Source organism: Triplophysa dalaica, chromosome 19, assembly GCF_015846415.1.
Source record: "Triplophysa dalaica isolate WHDGS20190420 chromosome 19, ASM1584641v1, whole genome shotgun sequence".
NCBI classification, from domain to species: domain Eukaryota; kingdom Metazoa; phylum Chordata; class Actinopteri; order Cypriniformes; family Nemacheilidae; genus Triplophysa; species Triplophysa dalaica.
In genome coordinates, this window is record NC_079560.1 from 3719591 (window position 1) to 3743958 (window position 24368).

The 24368-nt window shown below is 38.8% G+C and overlaps 2 protein-coding genes and 1 long non-coding RNA gene across 3 annotated transcripts in view; 2 read left to right on the forward strand and 1 right to left on the reverse strand.

Moving 5' to 3' along the window:
* Positions 1–3887: 3887 nt before the first annotated feature.
* LOC130407412 (uncharacterized) lies at positions 3888–5685 on the forward strand. The gene is made up of 3 exons (XR_008904622.1): positions 3888–3982; positions 4833–4919; positions 5572–5685. It is a non-coding gene; the product is annotated as an uncharacterized LOC130407412 (long non-coding RNA).
* A 2845-nt stretch (positions 5686–8530) lies between these two features.
* esm1 (endothelial cell-specific molecule 1) lies at positions 8531–10728 on the reverse strand. Its single transcript, XM_056731491.1, has 3 exons — positions 10244–10728; positions 9340–9483; positions 8531–9229 (listed from the first exon to the last, which is right to left on the reverse strand). Exons 1-3 carry the CDS (start codon positions 10548–10550, stop codon positions 9156–9158), a joined length of 525 nt encoding a protein of 174 aa, XP_056587469.1. The 5' UTR covers positions 10551–10728; the 3' UTR covers positions 8531–9155.
* A 1193-nt stretch (positions 10729–11921) lies between these two features.
* Positions 11922–24368, forward strand: part of LOC130407596 (probable E3 ubiquitin-protein ligase HERC1) — a 50190-nt gene continuing 37743 nt past the window's right edge. The window contains 11 exon segments of the mRNA XM_056730641.1: positions 11922–12202; positions 16315–17286; positions 18746–18841; positions 18957–19142; positions 20633–20944; positions 21050–21146; positions 21364–21507; positions 21631–21758; positions 21863–22007; positions 22256–22427; positions 23318–23452. Of these exon segments, the coding sequence (XP_056586619.1) occupies positions 16351–17286; positions 18746–18841; positions 18957–19142; positions 20633–20944; positions 21050–21146; positions 21364–21507; positions 21631–21758; positions 21863–22007; positions 22256–22427; positions 23318–23452 (2351 nt within the window). The 5' untranslated portion in view covers positions 11922–12202; positions 16315–16350.

The following is a 24368-nucleotide window of genomic DNA, read 5'->3' on the forward strand; positions in this document are numbered from 1 at the left end:
TCTTGACCGGTTGTAAGACCAGCCTTACACAAGGCCGCTACACCTGGAGGCACAACAAAGTCTTCTAGAGTCTCTTGAGAGCAAGAGGAATACCACAAACTCCTTGCCCCTGAGAGCATCCAATTCCATCACTGTCTCAACCTTCATCCGAGAGGGACAGAAAAAACCCAACCACCCCCCTACCAAACCAGAAGCTGAAAAACTAGCCATGGCCCGTGACTGGAAGATGCAAGTCGATATTGGCCAGCAACTAATCTTTCCACCTGAGATTGCAACTACAACCCTTAGGCCAGACATGGTACTCTGGTCCCCTTCTATGAAGTCTGTTTACATCATAGACCCATGGAAAGAATTCAACAGAAGAGGCTTATGAAACTTCGTTACATAGAACTGGCAGCAGACGCTGAACAATGAGGATGGAAAGCTATAGTCTATCCGGTTGAAATGGGATGCAGAGGTTTTGTGGCTTCGTCCACGATCAGACTGTTGAAAGACCTTGGCATCCATGGCAGGCTCTGCGACAGACAATTACATCAGTCTCTGAAGTAGCCGAACGAAGCAGCCAGTTGATATGGATTAAGCGGAAGGACCCTTGCTGGGCTCAAAGAGCGTCAACATGTCCCGCTGCCTTGCATAGTCCCGTGGCCTGGGCCATTTAATCAACCAATTCTCATGATGCAGCATTGGTCACAAGCTCAGGTTTAATCACCCTGTAGCTGGCCACCTTTGACGAAGGTGTCTAGTGTTGACAGGCCGAAACACCCCTCTATTCAAAGGTACACTACTGATAATGTTTCCCAAATTTACAGCTTTCCCACGTCTGAGATACAGCTCTCGACATCAAGGCAAGCCTCATGTACATACCACCCATTGGCAGAATGAACAGTTTACCATCACGCCCCGTGTTTCATGATTCTATGCTCGGGGAATCAACTGAGGGTCCAAATCTGTTTATTGAAATTGTGTTCAGTCGCAGTGGTTCATGCCATCAAACCATCTAGTCCTATGTTGACTTTAAGACAACATTTCTAAAGACCTGGGCTCTAGGATTCAGTAAGCATCACTTTTAATATGTGACCAGTCTGAATACCCATCTAAAGGTTTGTGAAAGTATAACCATCATAGTTTCTTGCAAAATAATAAATTTATCTTCAATGTAATCAATAATTTCACTATTATAAATAAATTCCATTATCTATTTTTGTCGATTTTTCTTCTTTTCTCACAATTATTTGATTTTGAGATTTTTTTGTCTGGATTTCACGAACAGGTTCACATACAGGCCTCCTATTTCGCCCGATGAACAATAAAAATGTACCCTGAAGCAACTTGAGGATGAGCTGTTTCGACCCTGGCAACACCCTAGGAAACCACCCAAAAATGTAGAACATTCACACAATGTATGCACCTCTGCCTGGATCTTTAAAAAGGAGACATATGGGCTTAGATGTTCTTTATACTCATCTATCAAACGTTTAACAAGTTTGTTCTCCCTTCGAGCTCATAATGATGCCCCACTGGCCTCATTTGTCCACTACACTGGGTGAGCAGTAAATTTATAAAGCGCACGGGCCCTATAACACAAGCACATGTACAGAACTGCAGAGAGTGAGAGAGATTTAATTGAGGGTTGAGAGGTGTCCAGAACAGTTGGTCAGGTTCAATCACCTCCCTGTGTTTGTGAAAGGATGGTGGGAGGGCCGGCAAATGCCTGGCATGTTTATTCAGGGCTTGTGTCTTTGTAATTGAATGCTGCAATAATAGATGGGTTCCTGGCACCTGATCAGTCAGGCTTGAGAGACTGACAGCTGGCCTGGCGTATCGGAGGGTTGTGAATGTTCAGAATCGAACCAAGAACACGGTGTCATGAAATCTGAATTACTTTCTGAAAGCTCAGAAACGTAGTTTAGCAGAAAACAAGATCTCACAGGTAAAAATGTAGTCATTTGTCATGCATCTTATAAGCATCTGATTCTTGGACATGCTGGGCAGTCTTTCCATAAAGATTGACTACTCGAGGTTCTTGCTGACTTTTGACGTAAAACCATAAGCATCTGGTCCATCTGTAAACATCACTGATACTGTCGCTATTCCCATGTGCAAAAGATTTCCAGTAAGTGCATGTCTTTCTGCAGATTCATCCATCAACTTCTCACAGTCTCTGAGGCTTAGGGCAATAACCTCATGAGTGGGTCACAGACGAAGTCAGGTCAGGCTGGGGGTCACAAGCCCTTATAAATTGTGTAAGGGAACAGTATAGAAAAAGACGGCCGAGACTCGAGACCCCGAGAGATGTTTGTCCCTGCAGGATGAACCTTCAAGCCTCCATGTTTACCCAAGCTGGGAGTAGAGAGGAATCTGCTTGTTTGGTGATAGTTTCTCTGTTGACACATTCCACTGTACCTGAGCTTGCTTTTGCCCTGACAGGCAAAACAGATGACAGACTCTGTCTCTAACTTACGTTATAATATATGGGCCGGTATGAGATTTCGAAGGTATGAAAGCCTTTAGCAAAAGTGCCACGGTTTCACGGTATTGCAATTACAACACTATTTATTTTTATTTTCAAATGTCTACATATACAAACCATAACTTTTCAACTGGACGCGAATACATTCGATTTTTAACCAACATTGAATATAACATATATGTCATGTATAAATAAAACCATAAAATTATGATTCTCATTCAAAAAAATGTTATGTCATACATTAGGCCTAAACATCAGACATTGCATTTCATGTTTAATGATGTATTTTTGTGAAAACACAGCTTATACCTTAGAAACGGTATCACAGAAATTTTTTGTGGTTTTGAAACCTTGACTCCTTCAAACCTCGGTATGCCCTTGAAACAGGTATTCGGCCGTGCCTAAAAGGGACCTTCTGATACATTAATATCTGGGTTTTACGATCAGATTTTTTCTTATTTACCCTTTATTTAAAACAATCAAACATGCTACTTTTGCAACTAAATAACTATTTTGTTTATATGTACAGTCATCATGAATGTGACTTCAATCTAGTGTAAACAGTCTGTCATCCTTTACATCTTTAAACAATAAAACCTATATCTGTATAATCCCACACATACTGCGCCAATTTACCTGCGACACAACAGATTGGCAGCATGACAGACTTTATACAGCAGGTTTTGGAAAGCTGTGTCTCGTTTTATTTCACTTAATCTGACCTTTGAAGGGGAGGAGTTAACAGATGCTCCGCCCAAACCGTCTAATTTACGTCATTTGAGATGGGTAGTCATTTCAGGACAGAAGTGCATTTTCTGATTTTAACTGAAGATGATGACGGTACATGAATTTTAAGAAAATCACCCACATTGATAAGTTATTTACTATACACGCTGCAATATTTCATGAGAATATTTCATTTTCACTTGGACTTTAGAAATGCTTTTTATAAAAGTTTTTTTCAATATTTTTCATTGCTAAAAATGAATTCAGTGTTATCAAAACCAGTAGATATGCGGGAATGATCCGCTGACCGGCGCAGCAGACGTTAATCGATAGTAAACAGTGATAATGCAACATTTCATCATCGATTAGTCACGCCTAGATGAGCCGCGCACTCAGTGACGTCACTTTACAGTGTGCTTCGAAGGGCCCTTCGGGAAGGGGACACTATACAAAACGTCACTCCAACAAAGAAAAGATGACGTTGTTTTATTGCTCCTTTTATTTACAGATTAAGAGATACAATTGCGTTTTCCCTCTAGAGTTTACACATCAAGATCTTAACTCTTCATAGGGAGTAGGGCATAGGGATGATCACAAATCGGAATGTAAGGTCATCCACAGCACTGGAGTCCAACGTTTACATCGATCTTAAAATTGATCAGAATGAATAAAAGTCGTAATTAAAACCACCCTATTAAGCCTTAAACGTGTCTGGAAGAGAACATTTAGCCAAATGTGGAATAACATGCAAGTTGAGTATTAAAGTGGAGTGCTGACAGGATCAAGGTTTGACTTACAAGACTCACACAAACCACATTACAAACCAAACACAAAAGTAGCTTTCAGTTGTAAACTTGTAATGCGACAAATTAATTATTGAAAACATTTTAATCTGCATAAATAATGCGTTGGTGTGGACGAGTTTGGTATATTTGATATAAATCCTAACACCAAGATGATACCTGTTGATGGTATTTTTAGACATTATTGCCCCCCAGTGGTCAGAAAGAACAATGCACCGTAAATCCTTTCTCTTTTAAAGCCTGTACAGAATGTACACCCGTGGTGTCGTCTTTTCGATGAGTTTAAGACCATATTTAAACATATAAGGTACCTAGGGGTCAGCTAGTATTTTCTTGCTATTACTAAAAAAAGTACAAATGTATATCTTATGTTAACGTTTAAAACGTTCTTGTTTTGTTGTTCTTTTTATTACTGCATTATTCAGCGTGCTATTCCATTCTATTGACAATAATGACAAAATAATGTTCTTTGCAGCACCTGACACAACGTATGCAGTCGACACAAAACGTCTCATTGTTAAAATTTCTATGTAGTTATTAGGGCCCTGTAACTGGTTCATTATTTAATTTTGTCAACCTATGAATTACCTTATTACCTTCAGTTAAGCAGTTGATTTAAATAGCAATGCATTTTTGAAAGTACTTATATTCCTTACAGCCTCTGAATTTATGACTCAAAAATAATCTGCAAAATGCTGTTAAAAACTGTTTTAAAAAATGCTGTTTTTGATGACTACGTCAGGTCACCATCAAGGGCACATCAGCTCAGTGAGATGTATAATTGTATCTAATCCAGTTTTGCACAGATCAGTTTGGATGCTTTTATCCCTCAGATATAATGAGCTGTTTGTGTGTGAGATGATCCTGTTTTCTTTCCTGAGAGCGATAACATCCACGGCAATGGGTGAAAACAACATCAGGTATTATTCTCTCTCAAACACCCCAATAATGGATCAACACTGACATCTACTGAGAGATTTCATTGTTAAATACTTTAATTGTTACGATGATGCAAAAATAAATGATGATCTGACCAAGCAGTGATACGAAACATTTATTTGAACAGTCATGAGCGTTCGCTGACTGCCAAACAGTTGTGGATGGTGTAGATATTAGAAAACTGTAATATTATCATTTCAACGATTTACAACTATATTTTCGACAGAAGTGTTAATATTAACTGTACCCGCACGCATTTCACATGCACCTTAACACCTTTTCAGTTCAATGACCTGCAACAGACAATGCAAAGTGCGCCTGGGACAGACCCAGTCTGTATTTGAAACGCTTCAAAGCAACCTCTACATATTATTGGAGGGCGTTTCACGGCTCTCTAGGCCTGTGGAATTCCAAACATCTAATCAATTTCTCGTCTGCGTGTTTATTCCTAAACTTAGATATCCGATTCATTGTTGTTGAAGGCCCCAGACGTCGCTTAATTTCCCTGAAGGTCGTGACCTGACACTTGTTCAGGCACATCGTTCATGCTAATAAACAACCTGTTGCTGTTGAGCTCGGCTGTCATAAATCAACCGTATTTACAAGGTGCTTTGCGCACCTTTGTTTCTGAAGGGCGATGCTGACGTGTTCAGGGAGTCAGATTCTCACCAGCTCCTTCCTGTTTTTCCCAACGAGGTCTTTGTTTGGCCGCACGACTCCCTGCTCCACGGTTCTCAAGGGAATGATGAAAGTAGCACGGAGGAGATCTATTTTATCAGAAACCTCTCTCTCTCTCTCTCTGTCTAGTTCAGTGTCTCTCTTTCTTCTATATCGCCACGCTTTGTGTTTTAGTCAGGTCATGGTCACCCATGCTAAGAAGAGAATGGTTTTCCCAGATTTAAGTTTAGCAGAGATATACTTTTTTATGTGCTACTATACTTTGCTCAGTCATATAATGTTGAAGAGTAAAAAAAAAATATTATTCCAAGCCTTTATGAGTTTCTTCTTGAAGATACTTCTAAGAACATACAAGATTTACTCCCATAGAGCTACGGAGGTCACGTGACCCATGCTCTTTACATACATACTGGCAGGCAAGGACAGCCGGGGAGCGAATGTGAAATAAATGGCGCCAGCATGAGTTCACCGCGCACATTAATTCAAAAGACATCGACATGTAGATAGCAAATCTAAAAGGGAAAGTTCATCCAAACACAAAAAATCTGTCATCATTTACTCACCCTCAGGTTTGTTCCAATGAACACAGAGAAAGATATTTGGAAGAATGTAAGCAATTGTCAGTTCTGGAACATCATCCACTGCCATAGTAGGAAATATATATTGTTTTTTTGTTCTGCTGAACACATAATGAGATATTTTGAAGAATTTAGAAAAACAAAGAGTTCTCGGAAACCTTTGACTAACATTTAATTCTTCGAACTATGGTAGTCAAGGGTGTCCCGGAACTGAAAATGACTTAAGTTCTTCCGAATATCTTTATTTAGCATTGTACGTTGTCTCTGAATTGTTATAAAAGGCCACTCAAAATGCTTGCTACGGAATCAGTCTGGTTTTTTATAATTGTTCCACCAGTATCGATATATCAATACTACAGCCATTCTAGCGCTGTCCTGAATGAAAGTTTAGATTGGGTGACGTCAACCTCCGGAGCTCTATTGACTTCCATTGTATGCAAAGAAAACCCGAGGCATTTCTCAAAATATCTTCTTCTGTGTTAAACATGAAAAATCCTATACAGGTATTGAACATCATGAGGGTGAATAAATGATGACACAATTTTATTTTTGGGTGAGCTATCCCTTTAAATTTGCTTCATATTATAACATATTATAATATACGTCATGATAACAAAGTATAATACTGTTTTTAATGAGAGTCAAAGGCCAAGCCATGAAGTCAAAGGTGTCTCATACATCAGCTCATTTGCCCTATAGAGGAAAGAAGCTCTACGCCTGTTGAGGAAACAATGTATGAAAAGAAGGAAAATCCTCTAGAAAAGCTCATGAATTGGTGTCCAAAAATAAGCTCTGGCAGGAAGACGTTTATGACTATACAAATACTTGATGGAAACGACTGAATTTACACAGTTTTATTTCCTTTACTGACATGGCAGTGAGATTCTAAGCACTGCTTTATTGAATCATGGCACAATAATATGATGTTTATAATAATCTGTCACTTTACTATTTTTTACCAGAATGTTGATTTATAAACGGTTCGTGCGGGAATGTCAAAACGTGTTTTTTCGCTTATATGACATGCACAAGATGTTTGGGGAAGAAGAAGTTTGGTCAACCTGCTACGGGGACGGAAGCGAGTCGTTCCCTTAAAGCCTGTCACGTCCTGCAGTGACGTGTATCGGTTGACAAATTCCAGCCGTTTTTGAATCCTGTCCCAGAGGCAGACACAACAACAACAGGAAGAAAGGCCATTTTCACAGGTGTCAGGAAACACAGGAAATAAACACATGGGATGCTGGGAAACAGCCTCATATGGGAACTCTGAGGTGAGGATCTATCGGTTATTAATAGTCCATGCTGGATATTTTCAGTGCATTTGTTGCACTGTTCAGAAAGAGGATGAGCTGTTTTGATACAATGACCTTAACAACACGAGCAACTAAACATTAAAAAGTCCTTTTGGAGATGCATATTTGATCTCAAAAGATGTTAAAAATATATTTCATTTTAATAGGTTTTCTTTGTTATTTGTTGTAAGCTGTTGCCGATTGTATTTGAAGGTTTTTGTCACATGTAGAGGTTTAAATAATCATGATGATTGTATTAATGTAGAATCTTTTATGAGTTTTAACCTTCAAATAAAAAATCCATTATTGTCATATTTTCGTGATAGTTGAAATAAAAAATTGGTTAACCAAGGATGCCCAATAACAACATTGAGATACATTCAGACTACATAAAGTTATTTTACAATGAAACACTGAACTGTGTTCTAGCAGAGATGTTATATGTCTATGAATAATTTTAATTATCATAAAACCATTTCTGGCTGAATGGTTCCATAGAGAACCTTTAAGTCCAAACATTTCTGTTTCACAAAAATTGTTCTTGACATTTCAGTAAATGGTTCTTTGGGGATAAGTTTGTTACGGTTCACTTAAATTGAAACTTTGTAAACGTTCCTGTTCATTGAAATAAAATAAAATATTGACCTAAAAATTCTTGGAAAAACTTAACTCAAGGAAAAATTGAAATGTTGCCTTAAAAATAAACTGAAGTGAGTATAAAGCAGATTTTTTTTAATAATAAATAAAAATAAAATAAGAATTAATCAATCTTATATAGCAACATTAAAAAAAAGCTAATACCCAAATTGCTAAAACTTAACTAAAATTAACACAAAAACTGAAAAACTAAAATCAAAACTATAATAACTCTGTTTGGGGATCCAAAAATGGTTCTTCTATGACAAAGCTATGAGGAACATTTATTTTTTACAGAGAAGGCATAACAGTTGATATTCTTTATGTTATCATATTTAGTTATATATATTTCAAACAATGACATCCTTCTCAAATCAAGAAATAGACCAACACATTGATTTATTTTTTTGAATAAAGTTGCTTTAATTTAAATTTCATATAAACAGAGGAAAATATGAATATCTCCTTGAAGAAAAACACTTCATAATACCACACAGATGAAAATGTACATAAATTATAATCATCTCCTCAGCCTTTACGTCGGGCCCAAAGAAAGCATTATTGTTTAGGATCAAAGAGAAATCAAACAGAACCGTGTGGTTGAAAGTGTGACATCATACTGTATCGGTGAACTTTGACTCTGATGTTGCTCAGAAAGAATATAATAGAATGTTTAAGATTTTTTTAACATGTGCAATCCATGTAATACAATCATGATTTAAAAGTGTGTGAAAGTTTGTGTGTAAATGAACCATAGAATAACATTATCATCAGATATTGAATTATTTTAAATGTTCGTATGAGTGTGTGATGTATCCTGTAAGCATGTGTATGTGAATTAATGCAGAAGTGCATGCAGTAGGAAATGCTTTGGATGGAAGACATAACATGTCTGCAAAATATATCTGTAAGATATACACGACAACAATATAGTCGTCATCATCTGCCTTTTTAAACATATTAAAATCAGTTTGGTCCTTTCATTTATATTGCTACATACACTGACTTAATGAAGAGGATGCAAGAATGTCTGTCAGCGAGGGCTGAGAAAGTTACGAACGGACGATCTGTTGCTGCTGCTGGTGTCACCTGAGCCCAGCTCATTACCTGTGATACGATCCAAACAAACAAATATGAGATCAATACTTCACTCTTTTACAAAGGAACAGTTTAGCTTAGGTTTAAGTTCTGATTTATATTTATAACAATAAGCTCACCTTCGTTTGCCTGGGATTTAAGTTTGGCCATCCTGGCCAATAATTTAAAAGACAAGCAAGCTCCCGTCTCTCTGTCACAGAGTCCTCCTGCTTTACAGTTGCATGTTTTCCTGCATTCTATACCGTACGTTCCATACATGCAGTCTGTTGATGGAAACACAAACATGGGCATTTCAAGTTACAGGATTTGTGGGTTTAATGGCCAATTTGTTGCAGCCAATCACTATGACATCATTTAAAGATTGAGTTAACCTCTTATTCAACCATTCTTTTGAAAATTCTTCATTATTCACTGCTTTTAAATGAACATCCCATACCAATATCTGACACTTCAAGTTAACGTACACTTAAATCTTGTGATAAAGGCACAATTTAATGGAAGGATGTGTAATTGGTGTGTAAAGAGAGTGCTCCTCCAAAGCAATGACTGTTCATTCACCATCTCACGTTGATCTTACATAATACATTAAGCAATAATTTAAGGGGCCCTACAAGGACTCTATAGAAAACACAACCAGAGGCCCACCTGTGCCAGACATTAAACTTAAACATTTAATCTGAATCCATTCAGAACTTTTTATTTGGTCCCATTCTCTACCATACAATTATAACTATAACTTACATGTCACTTTTTTTGTATTTAGTGACACAACTAATAAAAAACATACAAATTGTGCGAATAACCTATATATTATTTAATTAACAATAATACAATTTATTATACTTGAAATCTATTATTATGCATCTTAATAAAAAAAATCATCAATTGAATTCCTCTCACCACTGATTTTTTCCACCACCAATTTATATAACATATATTATAGTTTTAAATATGATTTCTTTAAATATAGATGATCTGTTCCATTCTAACAGCAGGTGCGTACGTCATAATTTCCCATCTTACCTTTACAGATCCCATATTCGTCACCATAATCATCCTCATCCTTGTAGAAGTCACAGAAGAGTCCCGGTCCGCACTTTACGCCGTGCATCCCGGACACGGTTCGATAGCAGTGTTCTCCCCGTCCCGCGGCGCAGACCTGGCAGCATACGCAGTCATCCAACACCGTGCGTCTGCAGCGTTGCGTCGAGGCGCACAGGGCTGCGTTACAATTCTCCGGGCAGTTCACTGCATATTTACCACCCACACCCCAACCATCAGCAACCCCGAGCATCATCAGGAACAACACTGTAATTGCGTATAAATGCATGGCTTGGATCGATACTAAACACACTGTGAGCGATGCTGAGGTGTTGCGCACCGGGGAGGAGCTGCGCTCTTCTTATGTGATAGTGAATTAACCAGCCCGGGCTGCATTGCTGTCAGCTTTAAACAAGTTTGTTTTGCACATAGAATGCCATCGTCAATTTCCTCAATCCGGTGTTGTTGTCTATTTGCCAGCCTCCCCTTCCCTGTTTTAGAGATCCGGCGTGGAAGTGGAATTAGAGCTGTGCTGCCATCCAGGAATTGAAATTCGTTGATAATGATGTCATTTCAGTCTTGGAGTTGTTTGTTTGAAGATGCCCCCCCGTGACCCCAACGGTTCCTGGCTCCTGTTTTGACCCGTGTATAATGGGAATGACTTTGGCATCTTTCATTAAGAAATAGAAATTCTTGATTAGAAGAAGTCCCATGCCTTGAAATACTAATAGAGAAAATGTTGAGGCTTGTCAAAATATATTTTTTTATCATGTGTGCTTAAATGTTTAACATTTGTTTTGTAAAAAAATCTATCTATTCATTTATTTGCAGCCAAAGTGCAGTGTTCTTTTGTTTAGTTGTTAATTATTTGGACAATTAAGGAAACGTGTACAATAAATATCCAGCATGATACTTAAATCAGTACGGTTTGAAAGCATCCCAGAATCGTATTTGAGAAAATGTCCAGAGTGTGGAGAGCAAAAGTTAACTACTTGGAAGAAATAGAAGTGGGGAAAGTGTGCGCTAATGGAAAATGGCAACGCGTAAAATCCATCACTAGATGGCGCTAACACTTAGAAAACGTCCTACGGAAGCGTAAAATGCAGAGCTTCTCGTTATAAATACACAGATTGATTTCCGATACAGAAGTTCTACTGATGAACAGCAAATATGCGTAAAAACGTTTTGATAAAATTCAATGCGTTTGCTTCACCTTAATACTAATAAATTAATTTACAAAGAAACGCCCAAATATATATGTATTGTGTAATATGTATAGCAATCAATTAAACACATACGGTTGAGTTGCAATTTAATTATTCTTAAAATATGAATTAAACAATAAAACAAGTTAAACATAATAATTAAGGTACATAAAATGGTCATTTTAAAACTCATTTATTTATATCGCGGAATAACAAGTCAATAAGACACAACATGAATTTACATAAACTTGCCTAAAGAAAATTTATATTGTATCAAAAAATCTGTAAATAAATAAATCACCGCAACGCAAAGCATCATAAATCTGTTATGATTCGCGATACATAACGGAACCATGAAACGTCATGACGTCACGAGGCTGCGCTAAATACGTATTCCTCCGCTCTACGCGCATTCACAAAAAAGCCTACGCATCTGTTTTTCATGGCAACAACAGTCCACAGCTTGCGGAGCGGTAACCTGCCTCACTATAAACACCCTCCAGCCCGAGATTAACCGGCGTTTGACCTCGCGATGCGTAACTTCTCTCTCCCGCTTGCTATTTAGTCATAGTTCATTTAAAAAAGTGTGTTTGTAGAGGTGAAAACGGGATATGTTTAATAATAAAGCGAAGGGTTTTCGTGTTTACCGGTAGGTTTAAAGAGGCTCGCGGGGGGCCGGTGGTGGACGTAGGGCGTGAATGACACAAGCAGGAGAGGAGATCAGATCAATCAATCGGTAAGCTAAACCTATACTGTGTTTCGACTGTATTCGACTATATACGATTCTAGACCTTTGAACAGCTGCTATTGAGTAGATGTCATCTATTTTTGTATATTCATGGTTGTTGTTAAGCACCAGCTGATGCAGCAATGTGACTCTTTCCTAAGTGACACTACATGCACGTTGCTGTCGTAATGCATCTGATTGTGGTTACAATGTTGCGGTTTGTGATAACATGCACGATCGCATGGTTGTGCATTTAGCTTTCAGAGTGAGGTGACATCAGACGCAGATGGTACTTGTCCGATCAGATCTGATACATCTGGGTCCACCATGCTTGTGAAGATGGCAGTTTAGGTAATGTTGTGGTTAATAGTGGTTTGGTCCCCATACGTTGTGGTCTCAAACCTTACAAGGGTTGATGCATGTCATGTTGTTTGAATAAGTCGTTTAATGTATTTGCTATAATTTATATAGCCTAATGTCATTTAATGTGTTACATTAAAATAAGGCGGAATGTTGTTCATGGAAGGTGATACAGAGACTGTCAAACGCAAATATGGGAATTTAAAATGAACACAACTCGTTTGATATAATCCAAGTGTCGTTTGCATACATTCATATATTGAAAATCTAAATTTGCCCTGCCTTGTTGTTGTAATTTCGTAAAACTCAGAACAGTCAATCTATAAATGGAAAAGCAAGCATTTATTTCAAGGTTAAGGAATGAAAGAAATGTGTCTCTCTGATATATTCTTCTCTACTCAAATCTAGTAGCTCCTTTCCGGACAAGCACCTTGGTTACGTTGGCTTTCCTTGGCACATAACACTCTGACATGTGCTCGATATTTGGGGGCTGAAACGCGAGCAGCTCACGCTGTATGAAAGCTTTAGTTGTCACAGTTGCTCCAGATTAGTCAACCGCTCGGGACGTTCTTACTGGCTGGTTTGTATTCATGTCTCTTGTCTGTCTTTTATGGTCTCACTTCAAACCAAGGTCAGCAGTGATAGGCAGCTGGTGGTGGAACATCTTGACAGAGTCAGCTTTTATTCAAGCGTTGTTCTTCACTGCTGTTGCTGGGAATGACCCTGCGATTCCTGGTATGTTGCTCCATGATGATGTAATAAACAGTTTAAACAGCCATCATCTGCTTGAAAACGGTGTGAAAAGATCTTATTACGGATTTTTTAATGGTTTCATGAACTGCTTTTTATTTTGAACCTCTCTTTAAAAGATGCTGATTTCATACGTGTGCTTAAGGTTTTTTATATTTAAAAGGACGGTGATATTCTGTGTATTTTGAAAACAGTACGGATCAATTTCTTTAAAAACCCCATACTCCATGTCTATTGTCATCAAATATATTCAGTAATGCATCTTCTCTTTAGTCTCTCTGAAAAGTCTTTGTCGATCTGTGTCTTGCACCTGTGTTTTCGTCTCATCTCCTGGATGTGAATCGGTGGGCGGAGCTGAAGGGGAAACGGTGAGGGTGTTGATCTTCTGCGGAAGTATTTTTGGTGACGTCGTATTGAGGCAAAATCGGACACAATGTTTTGTCAGTTTGGTTTTAATAGAGTCCGTTTTTTTGGAGTAATGAGGAAGTTTTGAAACTCACAGTTGTTTTATGGTACAATGACCTCTTACATGCCAAAAGATCAAGAACATTTTGACTTTTCGAATCACCATCCTTTTATTAATGATTATGCATTGAAACATTCTAATAAAAAAAAAAAATGTTGAAATTGACAAATACTGTAACTTAAAAGAAATTTCATATGATGTACACATGAAGATGTAATGAGGTGTAAGAACAACCCTGCCTAGTGATTGTTGCCATTTCGCAAGTTTCAGAAATATGTGATTTTTAACACTGGTAATAATCATGTTCTCTGTATTAACCTATTTTTAAACATGTTCCAAAATGACTTTTCACTCTATTCAAATTATTAATAGCAGCACATGCAACCTAAGATTGTCTGGATCGACACCCAACACATTGTAATGTGTCCAAAACATCTGTTGTAATCCAGTAAACTCTGTATAAACTCAATTATGCAAAACATCTCTCTTCGTTGACCATCATGTTACAAACTTATTCTTGTTGTGGTTTTGAAGGATTAGTTCGAGTTCTTAGAGAATGTGACACTCTGTCCCACATTGCCTTCCCCATGTGAGGTAGCTTCCAGATCGTTTTTATTTTTACGCACATTGAAACCGTATATGTAGCTGGGTGTACGGCTGATCTGTGAGCAGACAGAAAGAAGTGCTGGGTCATTTTACTTGTGGACGTTGACCAAGGAGAGGGCTGGTGGTAACCTACTGGAAGGAATGAAGGCCGTTGGGTTCACTGACTCAGGCAGAGGTCCAGGCTGCTCAATTCTCAGACTGATGGTGTCTGGAGTTTTTTTTTAGACTTGAAATGTCATTTTAAATAGAGGCAATAGTGCATTTGTGAAGAACTTAATGCTGTTGATTGCTTACAGGCCAACATGAAAAGTGCTTTCAAGATGAAAGTGAACGTTATTTGTTTACGGAAAAATATTTGTGTGGGGGAGATGTGATTTTATTCTTTGGCTTTTCACTAGTGGATATTAAAGGGGTCATATGACACGACTAAAACGAATTTTATCGTTTGTTTTAGATGTAATGTGTATACACGATTTAAGGTTCAAATACGCTGTATTTTCCACATACCCTGCATGCTTGTATCTCCTCTTTGCCCCGCCTCTCTGAAACGCACATTTTTATACAAATCTCATCGCTCTGAAAAAGTGTGCAATGATCGGCCAGTTAACCAGTGCGTAGTGATTGGTCGAATACTGCATGTGTGTGACAGAAATATAACGCATCTTACCATATTTGGACCATCAGGTTCCAAAGCAATTGTACTGACAGGTACACTCACCATACTTTCATATACATTTGGACAGTCTTAGTCAAATCATACTACGAACTGACGTAGATTCAGGTCTGGTGAGCATTCGCTTTTCGATAGAATGCATCTTTTGTTCCGACGCTTCAATTTTTTTATTTTTTGTGTCTAATACATGCATGGGCAATTTATAACACACCAAAGAAACAGAAAGCCTTTAAGGTATAATAGTATTGGTTAACATTTCTATGCCCACACAGCTTTTATTATGAAAAGAAGTTTCAGAGGATGTTATGGATTATGATTATGCAGGATCATAAAGCTGATTGTTCGGTAACACTTCAGTATAGGGGGCAATTCTCAATATTAACTAGTTGTTACTAACATGCTTATTATTTGCACATTGGCTGTTTATTAGTACTTTTAAAGCACATATTCTGCATGACCATACTCTACATCCCTAATCCTACCCAATACATAAATCTAAATACTACCTACTAACTATTAATAAGAAAACAAATGAAGAGTTTATTGGAGGAAAATTGTAGTTAAGGGCTTGTGAATAGCGAATTGCCCCTATACTGATTTGGTTTGACAATACTGTGTGTGTGTCTGTGTGGTTGCTGACATGTTTTGACACGGACTCTGTGAGTGAAAGCCGAGGCCTCATGAGTCATATTGCTGAGTAACTTTTAGTTTAACAACATTTGTGTTTATACCACAGCCTACATGGCTCGTGATCGACTGCAGAAAACCATTTCATGTACAGCAAAAAATGTAATAAAGCGGGAAATATTTTATCAATATGATATAATAGCAGCTAGTCATATAAAAGCTAGTCATATTACTCAAGTTTAGAGTAAAAGATCTTTTACAAGATTAACATATGGATATTTATTGAAGGTGCTGTGTGTTTTAAAGGATCTTTTGACAGAAATACAATATAATATACACAACTATGTCTTCAGAGGTGTATAAAGATCTTATATAATGAAGCGTTATGTTTTATTACCTTAGAATGAGCTATTTCTATCTACATACACGGCGGGTCCCCTTACATGGAATTCACCATGTTGTTTGTACGGTAGCCCTTAAGGACAAACTGCTCTACAGAGTGTTTTGTAATTGATGACATGCTTTAAAATTACCTATACTAACAACTTATTTTTCTTGTGATATTTGTAGTTGTCACCAAAACAAACACATTCTGATTCTGAATAAAGTGACTTACTCCCTCTTTCTTTCTCTTTTCAGCTTTCAGCCTCATGTGTGTGTGAATGATGTTCAATAATGGTGCCTTCTCAGACACACGTGATGCTCAAGTGGCAGGAGCACCTGAACGGGTCATGGGCGGCGGAGGACAGCCTTAAGACGGCCACGCGTTATGGAGCCTCTGCTCTCTATGCAAAACTACTCCACAACAAGGAGGTTGTAGGCCTGGCCCAGCCCGTGCAGGATCTGATGGGACCACGTCTTCCTGACTTCCAGTATGAATCCAGCGCTGAGGAAGAGAAGGAGGAATACCTGTCCGCCCTGCTTCACAGCCAGCGCTGCCTTGCCCATCGCATGTTGGCGCGGACCCCCTTTGCCCTATCTGTGCACCACAGGCTGATCATTCTACAAAGGGTCTTCTATGCCCTCCACAGCAAGTATCACGACCGTTTCCGAGCCCCACTGCCTCCCCAGCCCTCATCCTCCAGTGCAGAAGGGGGCGCTATTGAGTCAATCTCTGAGCCTTGGCCCACTGGTAGTTCCCGTTCCAAATCGGGCACGGATGTTCTCATCGAGATGGGCGTCCGGACTGGGTTGAGTCTACTATTCGCCCTCTTAAGGCAGAGTTGGCAGCGTGGGAGTCTTGAGAACCCTCCAGATGTCGCTCTGTGCAATGAAGTACTAGCCACGGCATCTTCGGTCCTGGCCGCTCTGCCCCCTCTCTCATTGGCCAACGAGAACAAGATCCCAGCAGTGGGACTGGACTGCCTCGCCCAAGTTGGAGACTTCTTAAAGAAGACGGCAGTCAGCAGGTCCGGGGCAGATAGGGCGGGTCGCAGGTTGGCTTTAGAGCTCTTGCTTTCTCTGGCGTTGCAAAGAGGATCCCTACGCTTTCTTTTGGAGTGGGTGGAGGTGGCGCTGGCCGCCTCTGCTTCCTCAACATCTTCCTCGGAGACTGTTGGGGTGGGATACGAGCTGATCCATCAGACCCTGCAACAGATGCGCCAGCACACGGTGTGTTCCTATACTGTGCGTTTGACCTAGCGGTCATGCTAATAGCATGAGAGAAGTATTGTACAGTATTGGTGACGGGTAATGGGCACTAATAAAGAAAGCTGCGCTTCTTTTGCACTCAGCGAGAGGATTGAGTTACAGTACCAGCCTTTATTTCTATTTCTTCACCCTTACATCAGTGTTTCAAGCACTTATAGGAAAGTGCTACTGATAATTGTTAGTGAGAAAACATTACCACTGTCGGCAAGATGCTAGTTTAACCACAACATCTTGTATTATTTTGTAGGGTTGGGTCGATGTAGCTAAAAAATATCTTTCATCTTTCAACAAACTTTAATTCTAAGCTTTATTTTGACTCTTTCTTCTAAAGAACACCAAAGAACATATTTTGGGAAATGTCTCGGTGGTTTTGTGTATGTACTGTACAATGGAAGTTAATGGGGGCAACGTTTTTTGGGCACCAACATTCTTCAAAATATCTTGTTTTGTTTTCTAAAGAACAAAGAAAGTCATAAGGGTTTGGCATGGCATTTGGGTACATTTTTTGTGAAGTATTCACTTGAAGGTCCAGTGTGTAATAATGTTTATTACATTGCATTGAAAGAAATGCAATATAATACACATAATTATGTCTTCAGAGGTCTATAAAGACCTTACATAATGGACCATTGTTTTTTATTACCTTAAAATGAGCTATTTCTATCCACACACACTGCGGGTCCCCTTACATGGATCTCGCCATGTCGCTTCTAAAGTAGCCCTAAACTGCTCTACACAGCGCGTTTTGTAGATACATTATCTTCTTCGGCAAAGATCTTTGTCCTTTGAGAGCCACCATAGTGCTTCAAAGGGGAGCTGGAGGGTGGAGTTCCCAACCTCACCTCTAGATGCCGTTTAAATGTCCACATTGCCCCTAGAATACTAAATTTAAGAAATGCTATCTGAACATAACAATCTTATTGCTCTCAGACTCACAAGACATGGAAGACCAGAAAATTAGTGTAATTTTTTTTGCCAAATAAAAACATTGCAATTTTCAGAATGTTGTTGGTTATATTACTGACAAAATCAATGTCAGTATTCTGTTGAAATATCAGCCCGTCTTGATTCTGTATTCCTCTCATGAAGAGCAGGAGCAGAACATATTTCATCCTGCTATAAATTAGACTGTGGTTTTTATTTGACCGGGAGCTCCAGGCTGTGTTCCAGCCCTGAAAGCCGCCAGAGACTGGACAGACCCGCCATGTGCCGCACTTTCATTTATTCATGTCTTTATCAATGCCAAATCTATCCCTGCTTCAACCACTATTATTTATTTATTCCTCTGCAGTTCTATCTGGTAAACCCATCGGTGGAGCCGGAGTAAAAAATTGCTGCACAATCTAACTATATCATGATTTAAGGATGCGGTTCATTTGGTGATGTGCATGTTTGTTTAATTATTTATTACTTGTTACAGGCTGTCCGGGGAGAATCTGTCAATACTCAGGTGTTGAAGAAAGATACAGATGGACTTTGTAGCCTTTCACATGTCGCGCTCTGTCTCTTTGAAGAGGTGTGTTGATGTTTCTTGCATACAAATCTCAAGTCTCTTAATAGAAATGTATCAGTCTTTGGCCACCCTCTCTTTTTTTACAGGTAAATCTTTAATCTGTATGTGTGTGTTGTAGATCTGTACCCTGGCCTCTAACTGCCTGTGCTCGTGTAGCTCGGGCTCGTCTGCGTCCACGGCCTCAGAGAACGATGCTGTTATGGTGTACGTGTGGGGCAGCAACAGCAGTCATCAGCTTGCCGAAGGAACTCTGGAGAAGATTTTACAGCCCAAGCTAGCTCAGGGCTTCAGCGATGCACAGATGGTGTGTATGTTTGCGTGAAAGAGCTTATAAAAAAAATGATTGAAACGATATCGGAGTCATGTGAAGATAACTTTGGAGGTTTATATAGTATTCCCTTGCATTATGTTGGTTATTGGCTGGCTATACAGAAAAAGTAAAAAAAAAAAAAATATATAGAAATATGAAAGTTATTGTTAGAATGCCCTTAATGTCTGATTTGTCTGGATCGGTATAGCAGGGATCTCATGGTAAATATTTTACTATATTTGTTTGAAATCGTACAAAGTCATTCATATGATCTTATTCATTTTGTTATGATTCATGTTGTTTCGCGCCAGTTTTGGTTATGTTTAACGGCCGGGCTTCATTATTGTTTTCCGAATAAGTTATTAAAGGAGTATTTCACCCTCATAATGAAAATGATGTCATCATTTACATCTGTCAGAACACAAAAGAAGATATTTTGAAAAATGTTGGTCACAGAACAGCACAGCCCCCATTCACTTTTTTTGTGCTGCGCAAGAAAGAAACTCATAAAGGTTTGAAATGACAAGAGGGTGAGCAAATGACCACAGAATTTTCATTTTGAAGGTGAACAACTCCTTTAACCGAATTAAAATAAAACTACTAGAAAAAAAGAAATAACAAACAGTTTCTTCTAATCACTTCGCACCAATCCATGTGGAATAGCCGCCTCGGGAAATATTTCCTGTTTAAACAAATTTCTGTGGGATTAGACTGGATTCACGATATTGAAGAAAACTGTGATATTTTATAAATCTGTTTAAATTATATATTTTTTTTACAAAAACCTTGAAAATGAAAAACGAGTTCCCATTTTTTCTGGGAAAAGAAAGCTTTAGTATTTCTGTTTTTTTTAAATCCTTTACTTAAAGGGATACTTTAGTAGCAAATCAAAATTTCCCATGTTTTACTTACCCTCAAGGCATCCTAACTGAATTTCCCTCAGGGCAACCAAACAGACCTCGACCCCCATTCACTTCCATAGTAGGAAAAAAAACAATATTAGACAATAGTGTAATATTAAAGTAATAAAGTAATTTTTCTTCAACGGGAGTCAATGGGGGTCGAGATCTGTTTGGTTATAAGCATTCTTCCAAATATCTTTCTCTGTGTTCATCAGAACAAAGAAATGTATACAGATGTGAAACAACTCAAAGATGAGTAAATGATGACAGAATTCTAATTTTTGGGTGAAGTATCCCTTTAAAACAACCCTAAAACGTATCGAAGTGGTAAAATAATTTATAACCCATTCTGATATGAATATTGCGTTACTCAGATTTGTGATATTTTGATCATTTTAAAGCATCTTGCAGGCCTAATTAATTAATTAAATAAATGAAAAACCCTCATTGATTCATGTTCAGACGTCAGTTCTTTTCAATACAGACATGTATTTTGATCAGTATTGAAAAAAAGAAAAATACTTCTCTCTATTTTGACACTAATCCTCTGAGCCCTGATTGGTGTTCTGGTCTTTCTTACAGATCGAGGCGGGACAGTATTGTACATTCTCGGTGTCGGCTGATGGTGCTGTGAAGGCTTGTGGGAAGGGAAGTTATGGGCGTTTGGGTCTAGGGGACTCTAATAATCAGTCCATGCCCAAGAAGCTAGTTCTGGAACCGCCCCGTATAATGAGGAAGGTGTCGTCTTCCAAGGGCTCCGACGGACACACGTTGGCCGTCACCGCTGAGGGTGAGGTGTTCAGCTGGGGGGATGGAGACTACGGCAAACTCGGCCACGGGAACAGCGCCACGCAGAAGTATCCCAAGATTATACAGGGGCCTCTGCTGGGGAAGGTAAGAAGAAATGCCAATTACGTTTTTTATAATTTTTTGTCTCTGGGAATGGAACACACAACAATTGCATCATATATGTGTGTTTTCCCTGTCTGTATGTTGCAGGTGGTTGTGTGTGTGTCTGCTGGATACAGACACAGCGCGGCCGTCACTAATGATGGAGAGCTTTACACCTGGGGAGAGGGAGACTTCGGTCGACTCGGTACATGGCTTTCTTCTTGCATAGACACAGTGCATCAATAATCACACTATCTAGTGTTGTCAGTGAAATACGATCTAGTATGGATTTTTTGAGGTGTTTTTATTTCCCGTACCACACCAGTGCGAGCGTATTTATTTTTAATGCAGTATTAAATAATTTCTCAGGCAGTCGCCAAGACGCCTAATTAAAATCATTTTTTCGTCCTTCTGTTATGTAGGACACAGCGACAGTCACAGTCGTAATGTGCCCACTTTGGTGAAGGACATCAGTGGGGTGGGTCAGGTGGCCTGTGGGAGCTCTCACACCATCGCTGTGGCACAGGACGGCCGTATCGTCTGGTCTTTCGGAGGAGGTGATAATGGTATGTTTTTCGTGGTTTCAGAGATCAAGGCATACATCAACGTTTCGATTGTACATACAAAGTAACAGATTTGAGATTTGACTCCGTACTGTTGAAGGGTTAATCACATATTATGTATCGCAGGTAAACTGGGACACGGGGATACGAATCGTGTGTACAGACCTAAAGTAATTGAAGCCCTGCACGGTTTCATTATCAGGAAAGTGTGTGCAGGGAGCCAGTCATCACTGGCTTTGACATCTGCTGGCCAGGTATAACAAAACACGCCTCGCACAATATATACACAAACACACTAGCACTGATCCTACAAACATTAGCATAGACTCTAGCTTGTGCCTGTGTGTGTGTGATGCAGGTGTTTGCGTGGGGCTGCGGCTCGTGTCTCGGTTGTGGCTCATCTGAAAGCACTTCACTCCGACCTCGACTGATAGAGGAACTGAGCATCTCAAGGATCATCGACATTTCTTGTGGAGATAGTCACTGTCTCGCCCTGTCTCACGGTGAGAATTTTTTGTCGTATCCAGTGGTGAAGTTGCGAATTGCAACCAACGGCTTACTCCACCCCTTTCAAAGCACTACGGTGGCAGACACAGGACTAAGATGTTGTCACATTTTTGCTTCTTTAAAATGTGGAGTAAAACTCTTTGAAAACCACTTTAAATTTTTGAATATACACATACCCTTACACAAATACATCATGTCTTTTTTCTTAATATGGCAGAATATTTTACACTGTTTTGTGTTACAGAAAATGAAGTGTTTGCTTGGGGTAACAATGCCATGGGGCAGTGTGGGCAGGGCCACACCTCAACCCCAGTCACCAAACCCAAGAAGGTGATTGGTCTAGAGGGAGTGTCAATACAGCAGATTACTGCAGGCACCTCCCACAGTTTAGCCTGGACAGCCGTCCCGACAGACAGGTGAGGAGAGAAAGAGAATGTTTTAGAGGAACAGTAGTGTAAGTGGATGACTTTAAATGCGTTTTTCTTTGGTTTTAATAAGCTGATGGAGAGCAGGGCACAGTTGTTACAAATACATCTTAAAGGAAAAGTTCACCCAAAAACAAAATTCGGTCATCATTTACTCATACCTGTAAATGATATTCATACTCATACATTTTTTTAAAGACCTGTATGAATTACTTTGTTCTAATGAACACAGGGAAAGATATTTGGAAGAATGTTAGTAATTTTCAGTTCCGGGAAATCATTGACTACCATAGTTGGAAAACTTGTTGACAACAACAACAGTCAAAGGTGCCCAAGTTTATTTTCCTAAATTCTTCAAAATATCGAATTTTGTGTTTAAATGAACAAAACAATACTATATTTTTTCCTACTATGGTATGCAATGATGTTCCAGAACTGAAAAATGCTGACATTCTTCAAATGTCTTTCACTGTGTTCATCTGAACAAAGAAATTTATACAGATTTGAAACAACCTGAGGGTGAGTAAACGATGACGGATTTTCATTTTTGGATGAACTATCCCTTTAAGTCATGAAGACCCACAGCTCAAGATTAACAAGCCAAAAATCTCTGAAGAAACAAACAATCTGTGCTGAAATTGATATGATAGAAAAAGCCTTTCTGCCAAAACCTGAGCCATTTAACCTAAATTAAGATGGGCCTTAAGGAAAACGTCAGCCATTTGGTTTTTTCATTAGGAAAATCAAAGACACAGTTTTCATCAAGACCTTTAGTGCATTAACATAATAACATTTACATTTTTCATTGTTCAGAGTTTGTACAGTACGTCCTAGCATTATTCAACTGAGAGTAATTAAAGTGGTCTGTGTGTGTTTGGCAGGCAGTTGGTGGCTTGGCACCGGCCGTTTTGTGTGGATCTTGAGGAGAGCACCTTCACCTACCTTTGCAGTTTTTTGGAGCGTTATTCTGACAGCGTCAGTGGAGACACACCACCCGCCCCTTTCTCCTCTAAGAGGTAACCAGTTGCATCCCAATGATTGATCAGCGTTATGTAGAGCCAAAGAATGTTGGATTTGGCAACAGATCTCTGATGGGTGGGTAGTATGGGAAAAAACACCAACAGCAGCCAAATGTAAGAACGTTTTTGCACATTGCTGTGTCATTTTAATATCTTTCAACACTGTGGTGGGCAACCTGCAACATGCATGGAATTATATTTTATAAGAATCTGTTGCTTAGTGGACACATGTTTCAAGACTTTTTTGCATCTTAAGAAACAAAGGAAAGTCAAGGTGGAAGTGTAGGGTGGTGTGGTTTGTTGAGCATTAGTCTTCACACTTCAATCCAGTCATGTGAAAACAGCAAAAGCAAAAGTGTGTTTTTTGGGCAATTTAATTACAAAAAATATATAAATGAAATATCTGGAATTATTTGGAAGTTTTGTATATTTATTACACGTCTCTTTAAAATAGTAGATGCTAATTGGTCAGTTGTGACATTTAGTTATGCCTATCTGATTTTTTTATTTTTTCAAATAATTTGTTTGATTTATTTTTGTATATTTTGGTCTTCATTTTCCAAAATGTGAAATTCTAAAGTTTGCTTCAGCTAGGTTCCACGAAACAATTTTTAAAAGAAAACGAGTTTGAAGTTCAACCATATGAATAGAAGTGTGCAGCATAAAATCTCATAAAAAAATATTTTGATGGCAAGATTACATAAAAGATGTCATGTAGATTATATAATCGGTTGATGTTGTTTTTCTTTCGTTGATCAAACAAGCTGGTAAATGATGCGTAGTTAACCTTGCAGTTAAAGCATTTTAGTATTGCTGTCTTTTAATATATTTTTTTAATTATATCTTACTATTCTCCAGCGGGTCCAGTTTAAATATTAACATGTATAGGAGTTACTTCAAGAAGAAGAAGATG

Coding starts and splice junctions, on each gene's coding strand:
- esm1 (XM_056731491.1), bottom strand. CDS start 10,550: ATGCATTTATACGCAATTACAGTGTTGTTCCTGATGATGCTCGGGGTT. Junction 9,484..10,243: donor CGAATATGGGATCTGTAAAG/GTAAGATGGGAA, acceptor TTCCATCAACAG/ACTGCATGTATGGAACGTAC. Junction 9,230..9,339: donor TAAATCCCAGGCAAACGAAG/GTGAGCTTATTG, acceptor ATCGTATCACAG/GTAATGAGCTGGGCTCAGGT.